Source organism: Egretta garzetta, unplaced genomic scaffold (genome assembly GCF_000687185.1).
Source record: "Egretta garzetta isolate BGI_Z169 unplaced genomic scaffold, ASM68718v1 scaffold463, whole genome shotgun sequence".
Classification (NCBI taxonomy): domain Eukaryota; kingdom Metazoa; phylum Chordata; class Aves; order Pelecaniformes; family Ardeidae; genus Egretta; species Egretta garzetta.
This window is the reverse complement of record NW_009259188.1, coordinates 137,767-153,454: the sequence shown is the minus strand read 5'-3', so window position 1 is coordinate 153,454 and position 15,688 is coordinate 137,767. Positions and strand designations below refer to the sequence as shown.

The 15,688-nt window shown below is 40.8% G+C and overlaps 1 protein-coding gene across 1 annotated transcript in view; it reads left to right on the top strand.

Moving 5' to 3' along the window:
• The window catches only part of PHLPP1 (PH domain and leucine rich repeat protein phosphatase 1), a 77,783-nt gene that overhangs the window by 21,334 nt on the left and 40,761 nt on the right, over nt 1-15,688 (top strand). Inside the window, 1 exon segment of the mRNA XM_035891325.1 lies at nt 8,501-8,667. Coding sequence (XP_035747218.1) covers nt 8,501-8,667 — 167 coding nt within the window.

The window sequence follows — 15,688 nt, the reverse complement described above, 5'->3', positions numbered from 1 at the left end:
AATCATACGCAAGGATAAAGTAGTTTATTCCAAGTTATTTAGGATGTTAATTGTTACAGTGCTGCCAATTTATACTTCAGAGTCACTAGGTGTAGTATCTCTTCTCCAGGTGTCTGGTTAGCCTCCTAAGCAATGGATATCCCTCTTCTGGAGGAAAACCATAAGAAACTTTACCGTAGTTTCCACGAGATCTGAATTTCTAGATGCGTATTTTTGCTTTTACCTTTGGTTATTGGTTATTACCTTTGATAATTCTACAGAGAATTGTGTGTAACAAGCTGTTTGTGTTGCAGTTGGGTGTTTCTGACATTTTCCTATAGCTTTGTAGTCTTATTCCATGTGTTTGAATATGCTGTCGTGATTCTGGGCTACCATCTTTGTTGGGGACAGGTTGGAGGTCAGGGACGTGCTGGTCACTGAGAAGGTGACCGTGCAGTAGTCGGTTTGTTTCGTAGACCAGTAGTGCTTGGAGGCTTGAAAATGAGTCTCTTTACTAGTATGACCTAAAAATGAGTTTAGTGTAATGCCAACACCAGTGGCATCTTTTAAACATAGCCTTTAACCAAATTGAAGTCTCTGCAAAAAACTTGTTTTCTTTGAGGGATAACGACTATCCAGATTTCTTCAAATTCGTGAGACCAAGAAGCATCATTAGCCTGTCTGCAACTGTTGATTCAATGCCTAGTGAAGAAAAAAGAACCCTGAAAGATCTTCTCATTTTTCATTGGGGTTTTTTTTCAGCAGATCCTTACTTACAGGAAACGTGATGACTCTAAGTTTAGTACGAGGAAACCATCTTTTCCTCTAATACCATAAAATGACAATATTGAGATAGTGCTTTCTCTAAAAATAGATCCCTGAAAATAAACCCACAGCTTCCTTTTAGCAGTGATTCAAACATAAACAAACCTCTGGTTTCCATGCGGAATTTGACTTCCTTTTTTGTGTGTGTGTGTGAAATCTTCAGTATCTGGGACCTTAGCTCTGCAGTCGTATCTGGTCATTCTTGCTGTGGGTGGCTTCTTGTCATCTCAAGGAAAGCAGAAGATTGGGCAAAGCAAACTCAAAGCCAGTTTTGTTTCTCTTTTGATGGTAACACTTGAAAGTGTTCCTCCTTCTCTTTCCCCACAAAACCTATTATTTTGCGCCTTTTGTTGTTAGAGGTTAGTTGATGTTTTGGAAATGAACTTCTGAGTGTGTTTCACTGGAGTCTCTCTCTTAATGGTTTGGGAGGGAAGCTTGGTGTTTTAGCTCAGCTGGTTAGTTTTCCATGTCAGAATAGTTCAACTGTTTCCAAAGTCACATAATTGGTGACTTTAAGCTTTTCTGTCCTAGCCAAACTTTAGCTTTGCTACTTTAATTTTTTCTTTTTCCTTGCTGAAATTTAGAGAGTCTGTGGTCCTTGTTTTGGACCTGCTGCCTTCAGTTAATAATACAGTAGTTATTGAAGTATTGCAGCTGAGAGTGAGAACGGAAAACTAGGTATCGCCCACACATCTGGAATAGCTTTCAAGTAACGTCTTTTGAAGCCTCTAAATCAGGTTCTGGTGTTATTGAAGCTGAATTTGTGCAGCTCTCGCATAAATACAGGAAAGCATCCCCACGGCTTACAGCTAGAAGCTCAGTAAGGTGTCGCAGATGTTACCTTTTAAGGTGCCTTCAATCCAGGAGGATCCCAAAGTGGTTTCAGTAATCTCTGGGGGCAGAGGGGTGGGAGTGAGCAAGGGAATGTAACTTTGCTCTTAATGAAGCTCAGGGGGAGCTCAGTGCCTGTGTTGAACAGATCCCGTGAGACTGGAGGGGGTTGCAGGGACTGACATACTGCACGGTGCTATGGTACGTATAAGGTGATAGCTGAGTCGGTCTTGAAGCTGAATGGCTGTAATACCGAGAGCCTTTCCAAGCAAAGTCGTATCAGGGAGGAGAACAGGAGAGGAATTACTAGCCAAAACTAATTTTAGGGACGTTTAGTCTCCTTAGGCGGCTTCTGTAGTCAGTGGGAGAAGGAGGAAGGTCTCCAGGGAGAAGAGGGAATGAGTTGCTGGGGACCAGTTTTAGGCCCTGGGCCGGTAGAGCTGTATTCGTGATTGTTTGTATTATAAAACACTTGGGTCAGAAGGCCTTCCCGAGTTACTATGAAATAATGGCACAAAGAGAGTTCATCTTGCTGTGCAATTAATCCATAGGATGCAGCTGTGTTAGGAGAATCTAGATCAGAAACTGAGGACCTAACATAACCTCTTATTTAAAACAAGTGAACAAAACCCCACAACCCTCTCCGCCTGGGATTGGGGAGACTCAGATAAGAGAACGACTACTGGAAGTTTCACTGGCAAGAGTCTGAAATCTACAGTAAATGCTGAAAGAAAGTCTTGCTGGAGGGCTGCTCATTGTGATGTCTTGAGAAAAAATTAGTCTAACACAAGTTGTAAGGGAAGAAAAAGGGGTATTTCTCAATTTCTGAGGGACTGTCACCTGTTCTGCAGTATTTACAGATGAATTGTTTTCAATCAAGCTGTTTTAAGGATGTTAATATTCCTTGCTCCACCAAATGGAGATTCACATGTCTGAAATATAAGTAGCTTAATGCTACAGCTAATTACTGTCCCTTAACTCCAGGTTGCATCTTAAGCCTTGTCCTTGCAGGGATCTTACTGTGAACATCCCAGCGTGATGACCAGCAAGGTAACAGCGTTGCTATCGCTCCCCGTGTAATATTAATACCAGTGCCTGAGCTCTAAAAGAAGAGCACTTTTCCTCCCAGGGCAACAAAAATACTCATATTCTGGTAGTGACTTCAGATAGTACCAAACATTTCCAAATGACAGGTGATGAATGTCACTTTTTTTTGACAAATCCTCTCTTTCAAGATCTTGATGCTAAACCTGGGATGCTGACTTTCCAGGTCTATGAAATTTCTTCTGGAACTCCTATCACGAAGGGTAAAGGAGCGCAACTTCTGCTTCATCACCTCCACATTTTCCCCCCTCCCCACATGCATTTGCTACTACTGTTTTCAGTTAAGCTGTTCCAGCTTTGCACAGGGGCCAAAAGCAGAAGTGGGGCATGCCCTGCGACCGCTGCTGCACCAGCCTGCACTCCTGCCCTCGCCTTCATAGGCAATTACGGCTCTTGCCTATGGCGTTGCCCGTTGGGTTTGTGAACCTGACTGACACGTTTTCAAGCTTCTGCTGAGTTTTATCTTTTCTTTGCAAGGCCCTTAGCTTGAGTTGGAAGGCATCTAATTTAATGTGTGAAAGAGAACAAAAAGGAGAGGCCAGAAAAGCCATTACTTTTTCACCCTTGGGACTGCACCCATTTTAAAAGCTGCCATTTAAAAATGAAAATGTATGGCTTTAAAGGAAAAGAGAACTTTTTCTTATATTCCCTCCTCTTTCATTAAGGTTTTTGGCATTAGCTTGTTTATCAGTCTGAACATTTCCTCAGCTTTCGACTGCGGCTGAGGGCACCGATGTGTTTCCCAGCTGTGGAGTTCAGCTGAGCGGAGGGAGCCCTCTTTGCCGAGCAGGGCTTTGAGGTTCGAATAGCAAGGAGGATTAGGATTTGAAGCAAGGTTAGTTTTGAGGAGAACCCATTTGCGCTAAGCGGTTAGTTTAGACATTTCAAGTGTCTGTGTCGCCGTTTAGTTAAGCCTTATGCATGCATTGGTGGGATGTAACGATTATCGAACTGTTTAAAAACAAATCCTAAAGGAGAAAAATGACACTGCCTTTGCATTAGCATGTCTACAGCAGGTGTAATTTAACATCATCAAACTCAGTTCAAACAGATGGGGAATTTGGCTGCCTTTACCATGTGGGCTGTTTAGTTATTTTAATTGTCTTCTGTTGAAGTCCTAAATAGTAATTTCTTATCTGAATAGAGCTATAGGGAATGGGGTGAGGGTAAACAGGAAAAAGACATAATTACGTTGGTTTAAATTCATACCACAGGTCACACCAAAAGATGTCCTTGTGTAAACAAGGCTCGTGTTTGTCCATACAGCTGGGTTCAGCTGTGTCTATTGCTGACATCCATTGTCAGCAACAGATCATTTTTGTAGTATAGCCAAGGCTTTAAAACAAAGACGGTAATCAGTCTTGTTGCATAGCTCAGTGACAGAGGTGGCATTATACTGACAGACAAAGCAAAGCGGTTTTTTTAGCCCCATGTAGCAAGAAGAGGCAAGAATATTGGTCGATACAAGTATTTTTCTGTATTTTTATTGCCAGCTGCTAAAGATTTACAGTGAACCCATACCATACTTGAAATACCAGTCTTGAAATACTGCTAAAAAAAAAAAAAACTAAAAAAAATCTGAACACCTTGACAAAATCTTTCTTCTTTAAGGTACTGCTGGCTTTTGTGAATGTACTTATAAGTGCTATTCTGGCACAAATAATGGGTTTAAAAATGAGTTTTCATATTTGGGAGACTCCTAGTTCTTTGCCACATATGCAGGTCTTTGGTGGGGAGTAGCAGAAGGCGTACTGCCCGAGGGAGGGAGGGCTCTCCTGCAGCATTATTTGTGGTGGTATTCACAGAATAAAGCTGTATTTTATCACTGCTGGGGGAAAATTAAAAGCACGATGCAGCTTCTTGGTGTTTGCAGTGAGTAGATTGAGAGCTTTTTGTAGCACGTGGGCTGTAGTTGTATACCAGTTCTTCAAAACTGCACTTCAGTATGCCATACTCGCATGGAGACGCAAAAAACCACCAAACCCCAAACTTAAAACACTGTAGGCCAGGGCTACGTAACTGAGGTTGCAACAGGAACTGGAGAAAAAAAAATGTCTTTCATTGGATGTTGTGGTTTGATGTGCAAAGTTGTGTTTGGGCTTAGCCTGTTAGTGCTCCTCTAGTATTACAGTGGGAGACACTGCAATACAGTGATTGGCCATGAAGTGCTTAAAAAGAAAGCCACTTGTTTCATCTTCTTTCTTTGTATTTGTGGTGATTAAAAATCCCAACTGAGACGTACTTCAAAAAGTACAAGATCTTGCTAAGTGTTTGAGCTACGCTGCTGTCCAAGTGTTGCGTGTCTTGCTTCTCTGGCAAAGACATGCACTGACTCTACAGCCTGTGCTGCAGCTGCCGTAACTGAGAGGGTGTCGCACACCATCTTCCAGGGAGGTCGTTACCCCAGTTGTTTCCCCCGTGTTACTAGTACTGGAAATGCAGCAGGGGTTTCATGTGAAAACAAGTGTTGAGGATGCATGCAGTTCAGGACATGGGGAGAAGATAATCTAGAGGGGGTTGCTCTGGGCAATGACGGCTTCTGCCTTGGGGGGTCATGAACTGTGCTGCATGCGGGTTTTGTTTTTATATATATATGTACATAAAGCATATAAAACAGTTATACTTCTAAGTTTTCCAGAAGAAAACTCCAAATAAGCCATGATGAACATTTGATGTGGGTTCCACATATATCTAGAAAGCCTTTCCCTCTAGCATTGCTACCACACTGACTCTTCCATACTTTTATTGGGAGCACAGGTCTTTTGAACCCAGCCCACATAACTTGTTGGGGTATTTATTTACTGTGGAATGTCTTGGGCTGTGGTGGGGTTTTTTTTTTTTGGTTATTATTCTAGCGGAAACCCTACTTTCTGCAGATAATGTCCTTTCTTTCAGATACTTTTTATTCTTTGACTGTAAGGGATATTCTAGTCAGCGTTTTCTTACCCTTTAACAGTGTATCTCTGCAGTGATTCCCTAGTGAGTCAAGGAAACCCAGTGCTTTATTAAAACCCATATCATCTTTTAGAAAATTGTTTTGCTCTTAATAAACAATAGCAAAGACACACACGTACAGTCTTAGTGCATTGAAGTCAGCTGAAGACAATTGCAAGATTGAAGTATCCCTTTATTGTTCGATTTGGGAACAATATAATTTCAGAATTTCAATACTCAATTTCAAAGCCACTGATGAAAGTTTCTAGTGAACCGAAGAAAGTATTGTTAAGTTGTTCTCCTTTGTCACTCTTCTTTGTTTTTCATCTTGTTCTTCTATTCTTTAGGAATTTGTTACAGAATAGTATTGGGCAATGAAAAGAGAAAAGTTTTTATCCCTGCCCATGAAAGTAACTGTGTGTGTTTATATGAGTGTTCCTAGTAATAATTCAGAAGTTAATTCTCAGAGTGCTGTTTTGCTAACAAAAAAACCCCCAAAATTCAATAAAATTATAGTTGATTCCAGAACTAACACCTTTTAAAATGCAATTTTAACTTTTATAGTTATCGCTGCGGTAGAGACATCACTGAATACACGTCAATTGCATGAAATTCTTTGTATAACAAAGTGATTCCTTAAAAAAACCCAAGCAAACAAAAATAACCAGAATGTACAACTTGTAAAAGCAAAATTACTTTTAACTAGATTTTTTCACAGGGGTTGATAATTTTAAGAAAGGTTTGCATCCTTTCTTGAGATGAGAGTAAAATTTGGATTTGTTTGGTTACTTTATCACCCTGAGAGTTACCAGTTCTGGTGCTTGAGATATTTTTAGCTTGACGTGCCTTGCTAAGCACTGCTGCATTGCTTATTACTGTTCATTTCACATTCCAAACAAGTAGTTGAAGGAACAGGGTATGTAAGCATTACACCTGAAATTACACATTCTCCTTTTTAATTTAAGGGGTGTCAGTGCTTTTTCATCTCCTGTGTTTTCAGTATGATGAGAACTGTATGGTACTGGGCAGGTTCTGGCACCATAAATAGACCAAGTACCTGGCTTTCAGAAATGGCTGCTTAGAATAGCCTATGAATAATTTTTGTCTAATTTTACAAGGGGAAGAAAAATAGTAGCTGTGGTAACAAAAGGACTGGACTAATTGAGTAACAAAAATTCGAGCGTTTTAATGGACGTGGGAGGACTGGATTATTAATGGTCGCATTAGAGAAAAACACTGCACCGTCTGTTCCTCTCGAAGCTTATGGCTGTATGTTTATAGTAGAGATCACTTATGCTGAGGCCTGCGTAGCGTGCACTGGAGGGGAAAAAAAAAGGAAGAAAAAACTCCTTGGCCTTCCCTTCAGTGGCAAGCTACTTTACTTATGCCAGCAAAATACGATGTCTTTAGGTTCAGCGTACTTTACGGCAAGGGCTGTATCTCTGCGCAGAAGGGTGGGTGGTGTCTCCTTCATCAGGGTTCAGAAGCTCTCTCAGACTGTCACTGGGTGTTGACGATGAATTGTTGGGTTTTTTTCCTCTTTTTGTCCCTTAGACCTGGTGTTGGTAGTTTCAGAATCCTAGCATGTGAGGCCAGTAAGAGTGCCAATGACAAAATGAAATGATAGCTTCTCTTGCAGCCAGCAGCTGACAGAACATGCAACTGTTTGAGCGCTATGTGTGCAGTCCCAGAATTCTGTAACTTAACCATGGTGAAGTTGTTTGCTTCTCCTCCCTTGATCTGAGCCATGCCTGCTCCAACACCAACTCCCCTCCTTCTAGCATTCGACCCCTCCTCCTTGCCCGCTGTCCTCACTGCCTTGAAAAGTACTGTGCTTTGTCATGTCACTGCCACTCTACTTTAAGAAAGGCTTTTTTTAATAGTATTTGACAGAAAATACAAGAATTCTACATTGCAGTGTTGGGGGTTTTTTGGTTTCGTTTGTTTTTTTGTTTTGGTTTTGTGTTTTTTTGTTTTTTGTTTGTTTTTTAATAAAGATTAGTAAATAGGTAAATCAGCAGGGTGTAGTTCAACCCAGCTGTGTCCTAGAGATTTAGTAAGGGCAGAGTTGCTGTTACTTGGAATTTGTTGCCTATAGGTCTCTATGGAATGATGCTAGGTAGTGCTTGGTGGCATGACTTCTTTAGCCTCTATAGGCTGTGTTTTGTTTACCTTCCCCTTTCTAGAAAACGGTTAAATCCCCAAATCTCAGTTTTGGTTTTGTCACATTTTTGTCACTCTTGGACAGTTTTCTAATTCACTGAGAAGAGATGAGTGCTTGGTGCTTTGCTGCCGCTGCTGTGGTTTTTTTTCTCCAGTAAGATATAAATGGGATAAAAGGTAGAAGAAAGGGTTATTACCTGCTTTTGACCCTTGAGACCAAGATAGGGTGATGACTGTTACCTCAATTGGGTATACTGACCAGTTGCACAGCAATACAGAAGACTTCTGCACTACGTTTTTGCTGCTGTTACTTGGTAACTAAAGGGCTAAACTAAAGTTTATGTCAAATCTCTTATCTTTTTTTGTGGTTGTAGAGTATTGCATAACTTCATTGATGAAAATGAATCCATTTCACTTATTAGTTTGACAGACCTTTACGCTTTTCCCCCTGCTAGCCATCTGTGGACCTGGTTTCTAGCACTGAGGCAAAGCACAAAATCATGGCGTAACTTGCAGCAGTGATGTAAACTGTGTTAATCAGTTATATATGCCAACGCTGACTTCTGCTGTGCTTAAAAACAGTTTATCTTGTGCTAGTAGGGGTGAAGGAAATGTTCTTGTTTTATTACAGTATTAACATATTGGTGTACCTCTTGACTTCCAGGTTGCATCACAACGCATAAGCTCAGTGGATCTTTCATGCTGCAGCCTGGAGCACCTGCCTGCCAACCTGTTTTATAGCCAAGACCTCACTCATCTCAATTTAAAGCAGAACTTCCTGAGGCTAAACCCTAGCCCATCCACAAATAGAGCGCTTAGTGAATTACAAAGGTAAGGCGATATGGTTCTACTGGTCTTCCTCTGCCCTTGGTGCCAAATGACCACTGGTCTGCAGGAACTTTCCTAAAAAATTACTGCTGCCTCTTGTGGAGGACCTGGCTGTAATGCTTCAGAAATTGGTTAACACTGTGTGTTAGAAACAGACTAGCTGTCATAAGAAACTTAATGTTTTTCTTGTAAATAGAAGGCTATTTTCAGTCCAAAATGCAGTTTTTGGAATGCGTTGTTTTTTATCTACCTACTGAGGCCAGGCTGTAGTTCTTCAATCTTTCGCTCAACGCAAGTGAATGTGAGTTGGTGAGCAGCCCACCAGAGGGATACATTCTAGGTAGGGACAGTACTGCGTGTGACTTGGCTTAGAAGTTTTTTGTTACCCCCAAGCAAAGAAAGTCCTGATTTACTAAATTTAGCCTGATTCCTGTCTTCTTTCTACGCTGCTCAACCCTAATTCTTCTCTCCCAGTAACTGTGACCTTCCAGTTGTTCTTTCCACTGCAGCTCGTCTGAGAATGTAACAAATGGGTAGACAGCAGCACGATCGGTGATCTCGAATGATATAATGTATGTCTCCCAGAACTGTGGAATCAGCAGGCTTTCTGTATTCAGAAAGATGAATGTTTCCATACTGAATATAAAACTGTGATTTTAATTTCAGTGGTTACTGAATTGCAGAGTACCTCGAGATTATATTTGTGGATGGTCCTGTTCAAACGAAATGTTTTAAACCACGCTTCTAAATCCCTTCCTCTTTGAAAAACAAGTGAAAAATACAAGATGGATTATGTGGGCTGTTGTATTTTTATATTATTCCAATTTCATTCTGGAAAAACAAAAAATTGGCATAATGGGAGATGAATGAACCCAGCAGGTCTGCTTCACAAACAAGGCAGGCAGTGATTCCAAGAGCTTATGAACACAGTCTTGAGAGGCATACCGGATTAAATGTTCTGTGAATGTCAGTGCAGGTCTCCAGACAGCAAGTGGAATTTTAGCATGAGTTAGGTGATGAACATGGACCGATAATGAATGTCTTTATTTTAATGAATTTTTACAGTTTTTCCTTTTTAAGTACCAGAAAGTGTACAGGAGATACTTGATAATGTTTTGTCCATCTACATATAGCTAATTCTGTCAGGGATTAGAAGGCATTTAGAAATACCGTGATGGGCAATGTTCATTGTCTGTTTAATGTTCTCCTGGTGTTGCAGTTGTAGGAACAGCTGAAGAGCCTTGCTGAAAGTTAATAAACTGTTAATTTTTTTTCTCACTAATGTGGGCCCAAACATGCAGGGGAGTGAGAAGAGTTCAGGTGAACAAATAAAGCTCTCCTGTTTTCTGAGATTCAGCATCAGGGAAGATCTAGAGAAGCGGCATATACCCAAAGTGGTGCGAAGCTGATTAAGCGTCTCGTTCTTCTGAGAGCTGGTCCTATTCCGTCAGTGAATGATAGTCTGCTCCGCCTCCGTTGCTTTGATTTTGCCAAGATGATGTGTCAAGTTCTAGAGGAAAAAAAAAAAAATAAATGCTTAGGAAGGTTACAGGGCGGTGTTCTGGTGGATCGGAGCCAGTGCCTCATGAACCTCCTGCCCCTTGGCACCGACCTTCCCTCTGCCGCCGCTGATGTCCTCCCAGTCCTCCGGCACAGGTGGCATCACCCAGGCGGTGAGGAGCTGGAAGCTGCTGCTGCTCCCCAGGCCGTGCCCGGCGGCGAGGGCTGCCTGAGGTGGTCCTGGCTGCTGAGGGTTTGCTTCTGCCTCCCAGCAGCAGCAAAAGCACGAGCCTGGCCTCAGAGTGCTCTCCCAAGCCGTGCTCCTTTTACAGCCCTAAGCAGCACAGTCCCAGCTTCTCCTCTTTAGGGTGGGAAAACTTGAGTTTTGCTTGTGCTGCCAAAAAGCTTTGAGCCAGCTCGGCTGCTACTGTAAGTCTGCTTTTCTGTAGGGAGTAAATACACAAATATCTAGCAAGAAGGGAGCACTGTATCTTTTCGAGACGAGTAGTGCATCCCCGTATGAAAGCATGTGCGAAGTTAAGGGAAGCTCGCTCATTCCTGGGAGCACAAGTTGTTATTTGTCTGACTTTTTTCTTCTTTAATCCAATTTCATAAAACCATTTTCAGATCTTTTGTGGGTTACATGAGGTAAAACTCGACTGGATAAACCAAAAGCCTTTTTTTTTTTTTTTTTTTTTTTTTTTTTTGTCCGTGTTCTTTCAAACCACTGCAAAGCAAGTACAAAATCTCTGCTGTTCTGATTTGGTGCTGTTGGCTTTTATACCAAATTCTCAATTGCTAAATTGCAGCCGCACACAGGGTGTAGCACTGGTGAATCAAGCCCAGGAGTATTTAAGGCTCAAAAATAACCATGTGCTTGGATGTTGTGAACAAAATGCGTTGGCATTTATATACCTACCCTTCCTGGTACAATTTTTGATTAAAATCTGGTTAGCAAGGCAGTCTAGGAAAATTTGTCTTGCTATAAGCAGCTCTTGGTGCTAGCTGTTCCACTTAATAAATCACTTAAGGTGGTAATTTAACAAATGCTCATGAATGCTGTCTTTCAAAACAAGAGGTATGTCAAAGACAGAAGAAAATACCAGCTTTTCAGCTACCTACTGAGTAGACTTACAAGCAGCTGGGTCATAGCTGACATATGCACTGACTTGGCAGGTACAGTCAGGAATGGATTGGAAAAACCCAGAAATTCCTACTTTTGCTTATGCAGTTACTTCTTTCAGTTGTTAAAATAATGCCATTTTTTGCATTTCTGAATAAAATATTTAGTCTTGCTCTGTACAAGGCATAAGTGAAAAATCACCACCTCAGGAACTAAATTGCTGGTTGGATATGAGTTTATAGAGGTGTAAATGCGTTTTTTTTTTCTTGGTAGTTACGCTTTCACTTGCTTTACTGTCCACTCAAACTTTAATTTCTGTTGCCGTAGATACTCTGCAGCTGTGGACTTCTATAACTGAACTGTCTGAATGTTGAAAGGTATATACAGCTACCCATATTTCTTTCCTGCTTACCAGGGAATACATATTTCATACTATGTATAAAAGTAGGCAGTCCAAAAACTCATCTGCATTGGAAAAAAACCTCAGCAAATGTTGGTACATGTTCTCCCTCGCAGTAGCTTCCTTAAAATGATAGGAAAGGGTGTGTTTCTTTTTGGGGGGAGAGGAGATTCCCCAGTTGAAAGATTGCCCAGCTTGCCGCAGCATTAGAAGCGGCTGATGTCTTGTGATAATATCCCCATCGAGTCAGAATTTGCCTTAAAGCTCCTTGGTGTTTTAGCTCCTATATGCTGCAAACGGAGCAACTGAAGGCATTCTGTTGTCTGAAGTTGTCAGAAATTTTATTGCTTACACTCTTTTTTTTTTTTGTTGGTGGATTTTTTTTTTTTCTAAACTATAAAGTTGAGGTTTATATGTACATGGTGTTCCCAAACCTCACTTTCCCCTTCTCTACAATGCAACTTCACAGCTCTTGTTCTGAAATGCAAACAAGTTCAGGCTTCGTAGTTTTGCAGAGTACTATTGCTCTAGGTTTGAAGCAAATGAATAAACCGTAGTCTTTATTCACTGTTGCTCTGCTTCACTGAGCTAAGCATGCTTTATATTTATACATAATAGTTTCAGTCAGTGCTGTTGGAAAAAAGACCTGTCAGCATCAAGAATACTGTTTGCATGTTGAAAAGTAAGTTGTCAGTATGTGGATTTCTAATATAAGACTATTTAAAAAAAAAAAAAAAGGGAGAAGAAGGGAGGATGTAATAAGCCACAAAGTTTGTTTTAACGATAAACAAAATGATGCTTGCTGATTTTTATCTGAAGAACAAGTTGTTATTCTGATTGTGGTTGTTAATTGTTAACAGTGATTATATGGATTTTTATCTTAAGATCCGTCTGTATCTTTTCTCTCCCAGAGCTCTTTAGAAATCAGCTATCTTCTCAGGCATCTCAGCTGAAACTCTCCTGGGCTAGTGGCAGTAACTTGAAGTAGCATCTCGAGGGTATGAGAAGGCTAGGGGAATCCAAGATACTGATGCAAGTGTTTCTGAAATACCTTGCTACTTCCAACTGTAGGATAGCTGTTTTTATCTGAAAACCCAGAATTGGGGCGGGGGGGAGGTGTGTGTGTGTCCTCAAGCTAACCCCTCCTTACCAATCTATTGTGCAGTAAGTAGGCAATTTGAAATGCAATCCTTGCTCAGAGAACACTTAGGTTCCCAGACAGCAAGGGGGGGGAACAGTATTAGCGACCCAACTGGTGTGACCCCCAGCAGACAAGCTTGCTGGAAGTCAGGGTGAGATGTAGTTTGATCCTAGTTTGTCCCTAGAGATTGAGGAGTGGGGAAGGAAGTCTCCAGCCTGCTGCTTGGCTGGTCTCAAAGTGCATTGAGGTGCTCCTTGTGATTGCTTTCTGTGTATGAAGCTGAGGTTAGGGAAGAAAGTCGCATGGATTAATGATGTGGCGAATCGACATCTTCCCCCTTGTCAGGCCTCCCAGGGCACTGCCAGTAGATGTGCTGGAAAAGATTTGAGCTTTCTCCTTTTTTTTTTTTTTTTTTTTTTTTTTTTTTTTTTTTTCTAAGGATGCTTTTCTGGAAAGGCATTTGCTTTTAAGCGCACACATTTATTGAAGTTATTTAAAGGAATCCAGCTAACATGGGGAGTGTACCTACCGCCAGGAATGGAGTGCCACTGTGTGCTCCATGGTGTGGGAAGATGCTGGGAGCTTTCTCTCACACTCTGACGGTCTCAGAGCCAGGGAACCTTGCTTTTATACTCGCTTCTCCTCTTTCATTTGAAGCCAAAGACTGAAACATAGCCATCTAAAGCAGTAGGACAAGAAGGAGAAATTGGTGCGATATTGACAGCCAGAGGTCTACTAGTAACAAACTCCATCCAGTGTTTACTATATTCTGGTGCTACATTTATTTTCTCAGCTCTGTAGCCTTGCAATATTTTTTTGCTATTTGTAATACTAAAGATGACACTTTGGAATATGTTGTTTATGTAACTTCACTGCTTTTGTTTTATTCTGCTTGTAAATACGTTGAAGGGTTTGATTTTGTTAATGCATCTTTCCAAATCTTCATGACTGGTTGTGTTCTATGTAGCTTCTGTGTACCTTTCCGAACTCAAGAAGGTTCGCCTCATGTGAGTAGTTGGCAAAAATCGGTGATGTGGCATTTGATTAAAGAAAAATAAATTGCAAAAATCAAGCTGCTACAAGTGACTAAGTAGGGAAGATTGTGAAATTGGTTTAATGCCTGAAACACATTGGATTTTTTGGATTGTTTAAATTGGAACAGTGAACTCCTTAATAGCGGTAGGACAAAAATAGATGGCACTAAGAAATATGCTATAAAATAACATTTTTAAAAATAGTGTAGTCTAAAAGTAGAAATCGCAGTTGTTAATTGGATTCAGTTTAGTGGAACTATTGGGCTAAGTACAGCAGCATCTCTTCCAAATAACGCTTCAAAAAGTAGTGAACGTATTTATGGAATCCAGTTATTGCGTATCAGCCTACTCCAGTCTACTTGTCGATTGCTTTCTGATATGGCTTCCAAAGTAAGGCTTTTCTTTTCATGCATTTAAACATGTTTCAGTTTGGAACCCCACCCCTAGCTAATGATTTTGCATTTCAAATATAAATTTCCAATATAGAGAAGGAGCATATATTTTCACTTTTTTTTCTAGGAATTTTGTTCTTCCTTTCTCCTCTTTTGTCTTTCCCCCTTAACGAAGCAGTGCGTGCTAGAAACTGAGAACTGCAAAGTACAGTAATGTACTTCAAATTATTTCCGTTAACAACACATACATTTTGTTCTTCTTGTCTTTATGGTCTTCTTACCAACTGTGTAAAAGAATAAAAGCTTTATTATTGTCTTAAGTTTGGAGGTAGTCTGAATTTAACATCTGTGATTATTTGTATATTTTGAAAAATAATTGCCTAGGTTTAAGGTTATTCCTTTTTGTGCAGTGCAGTCTGTTTTCTTTTTTTAATACAATCTACCAATTAGTTTTGGCATATAGACTGAAGTCCGTATGCCAGCATTGTTGTGCCTTTTATAGTTTTAAATGCGAGTAGAGGGGAGAAATATCAGGATGACTGTTCCTGGTGTGTTGGCATAAAGGGTAGTGAAGATACTAAAATTGCAGCTAGCAGTCTGCTTTTTTTCTTTCTTTTTCTTTTTCCCCCATGGGGTTTAAGAAAGGAGGAAAAAAATAAAAATTCAGATAAAACTTTGTTTTCATTTTCTCATTCAGCTAATAGAGAAATGGATAATTAATGGATGAATTTGTGCAAGTTTCTTCTGACTTGACCAGAATCAGTCTTTGCCCTCAAGCTAAGTGACCGTCTTTCCTTTGATGACTTTACTCCATCTGTTTCTGCGTGACATGACATGAGCTACTTGGTTCCTGGATGCACAGGAGTCTTGTCCAGAAAAATGGAATGTAAAACACCAGCAGAGCTCCTCCTTCCTCCTCTCTATATTATCTGTTGAAAACTCTTCTGTGCCCAAGCTGGGGAGGGCTGCTATTGACCTCAGTTAGGCAAAAAGCCTTCACCTGCAGCATCCAAGTGAATCTCCCTAGCTGTTGCAGAAACAGTCTACCTCTATTCAGCTGCCTCGACAAATTTAGCAGGGCAAGAGGGCTGGAATACTGCATTTTAAAGTTCATTTTAATTGTCTAACTAATTTAAGGCTTTACAACAACACTTTTTGGGGAAAGGAAATGCTACGACAATATTTCTGGTGCTAGGCTAGCTGCTCCCTTAGGCAATAAGGCTATGGATGGGTGAATCCAATGCAACTGCCCAAAGGCAGTACATCGGACCATTTATTTCCAAGGAGGAAATCGGTGCGTCAGGTTTATGTGGAAATTCTCTTCATGATTAAGTTAGTGGCCAAAGTAGCAGGCGTTCATGAAGGTGTCAAGTTGTAGTTCAGTTCCAACACTTGCCACGGTGCATCGATCTGCTGGGAAATGGGGCTGGAGCT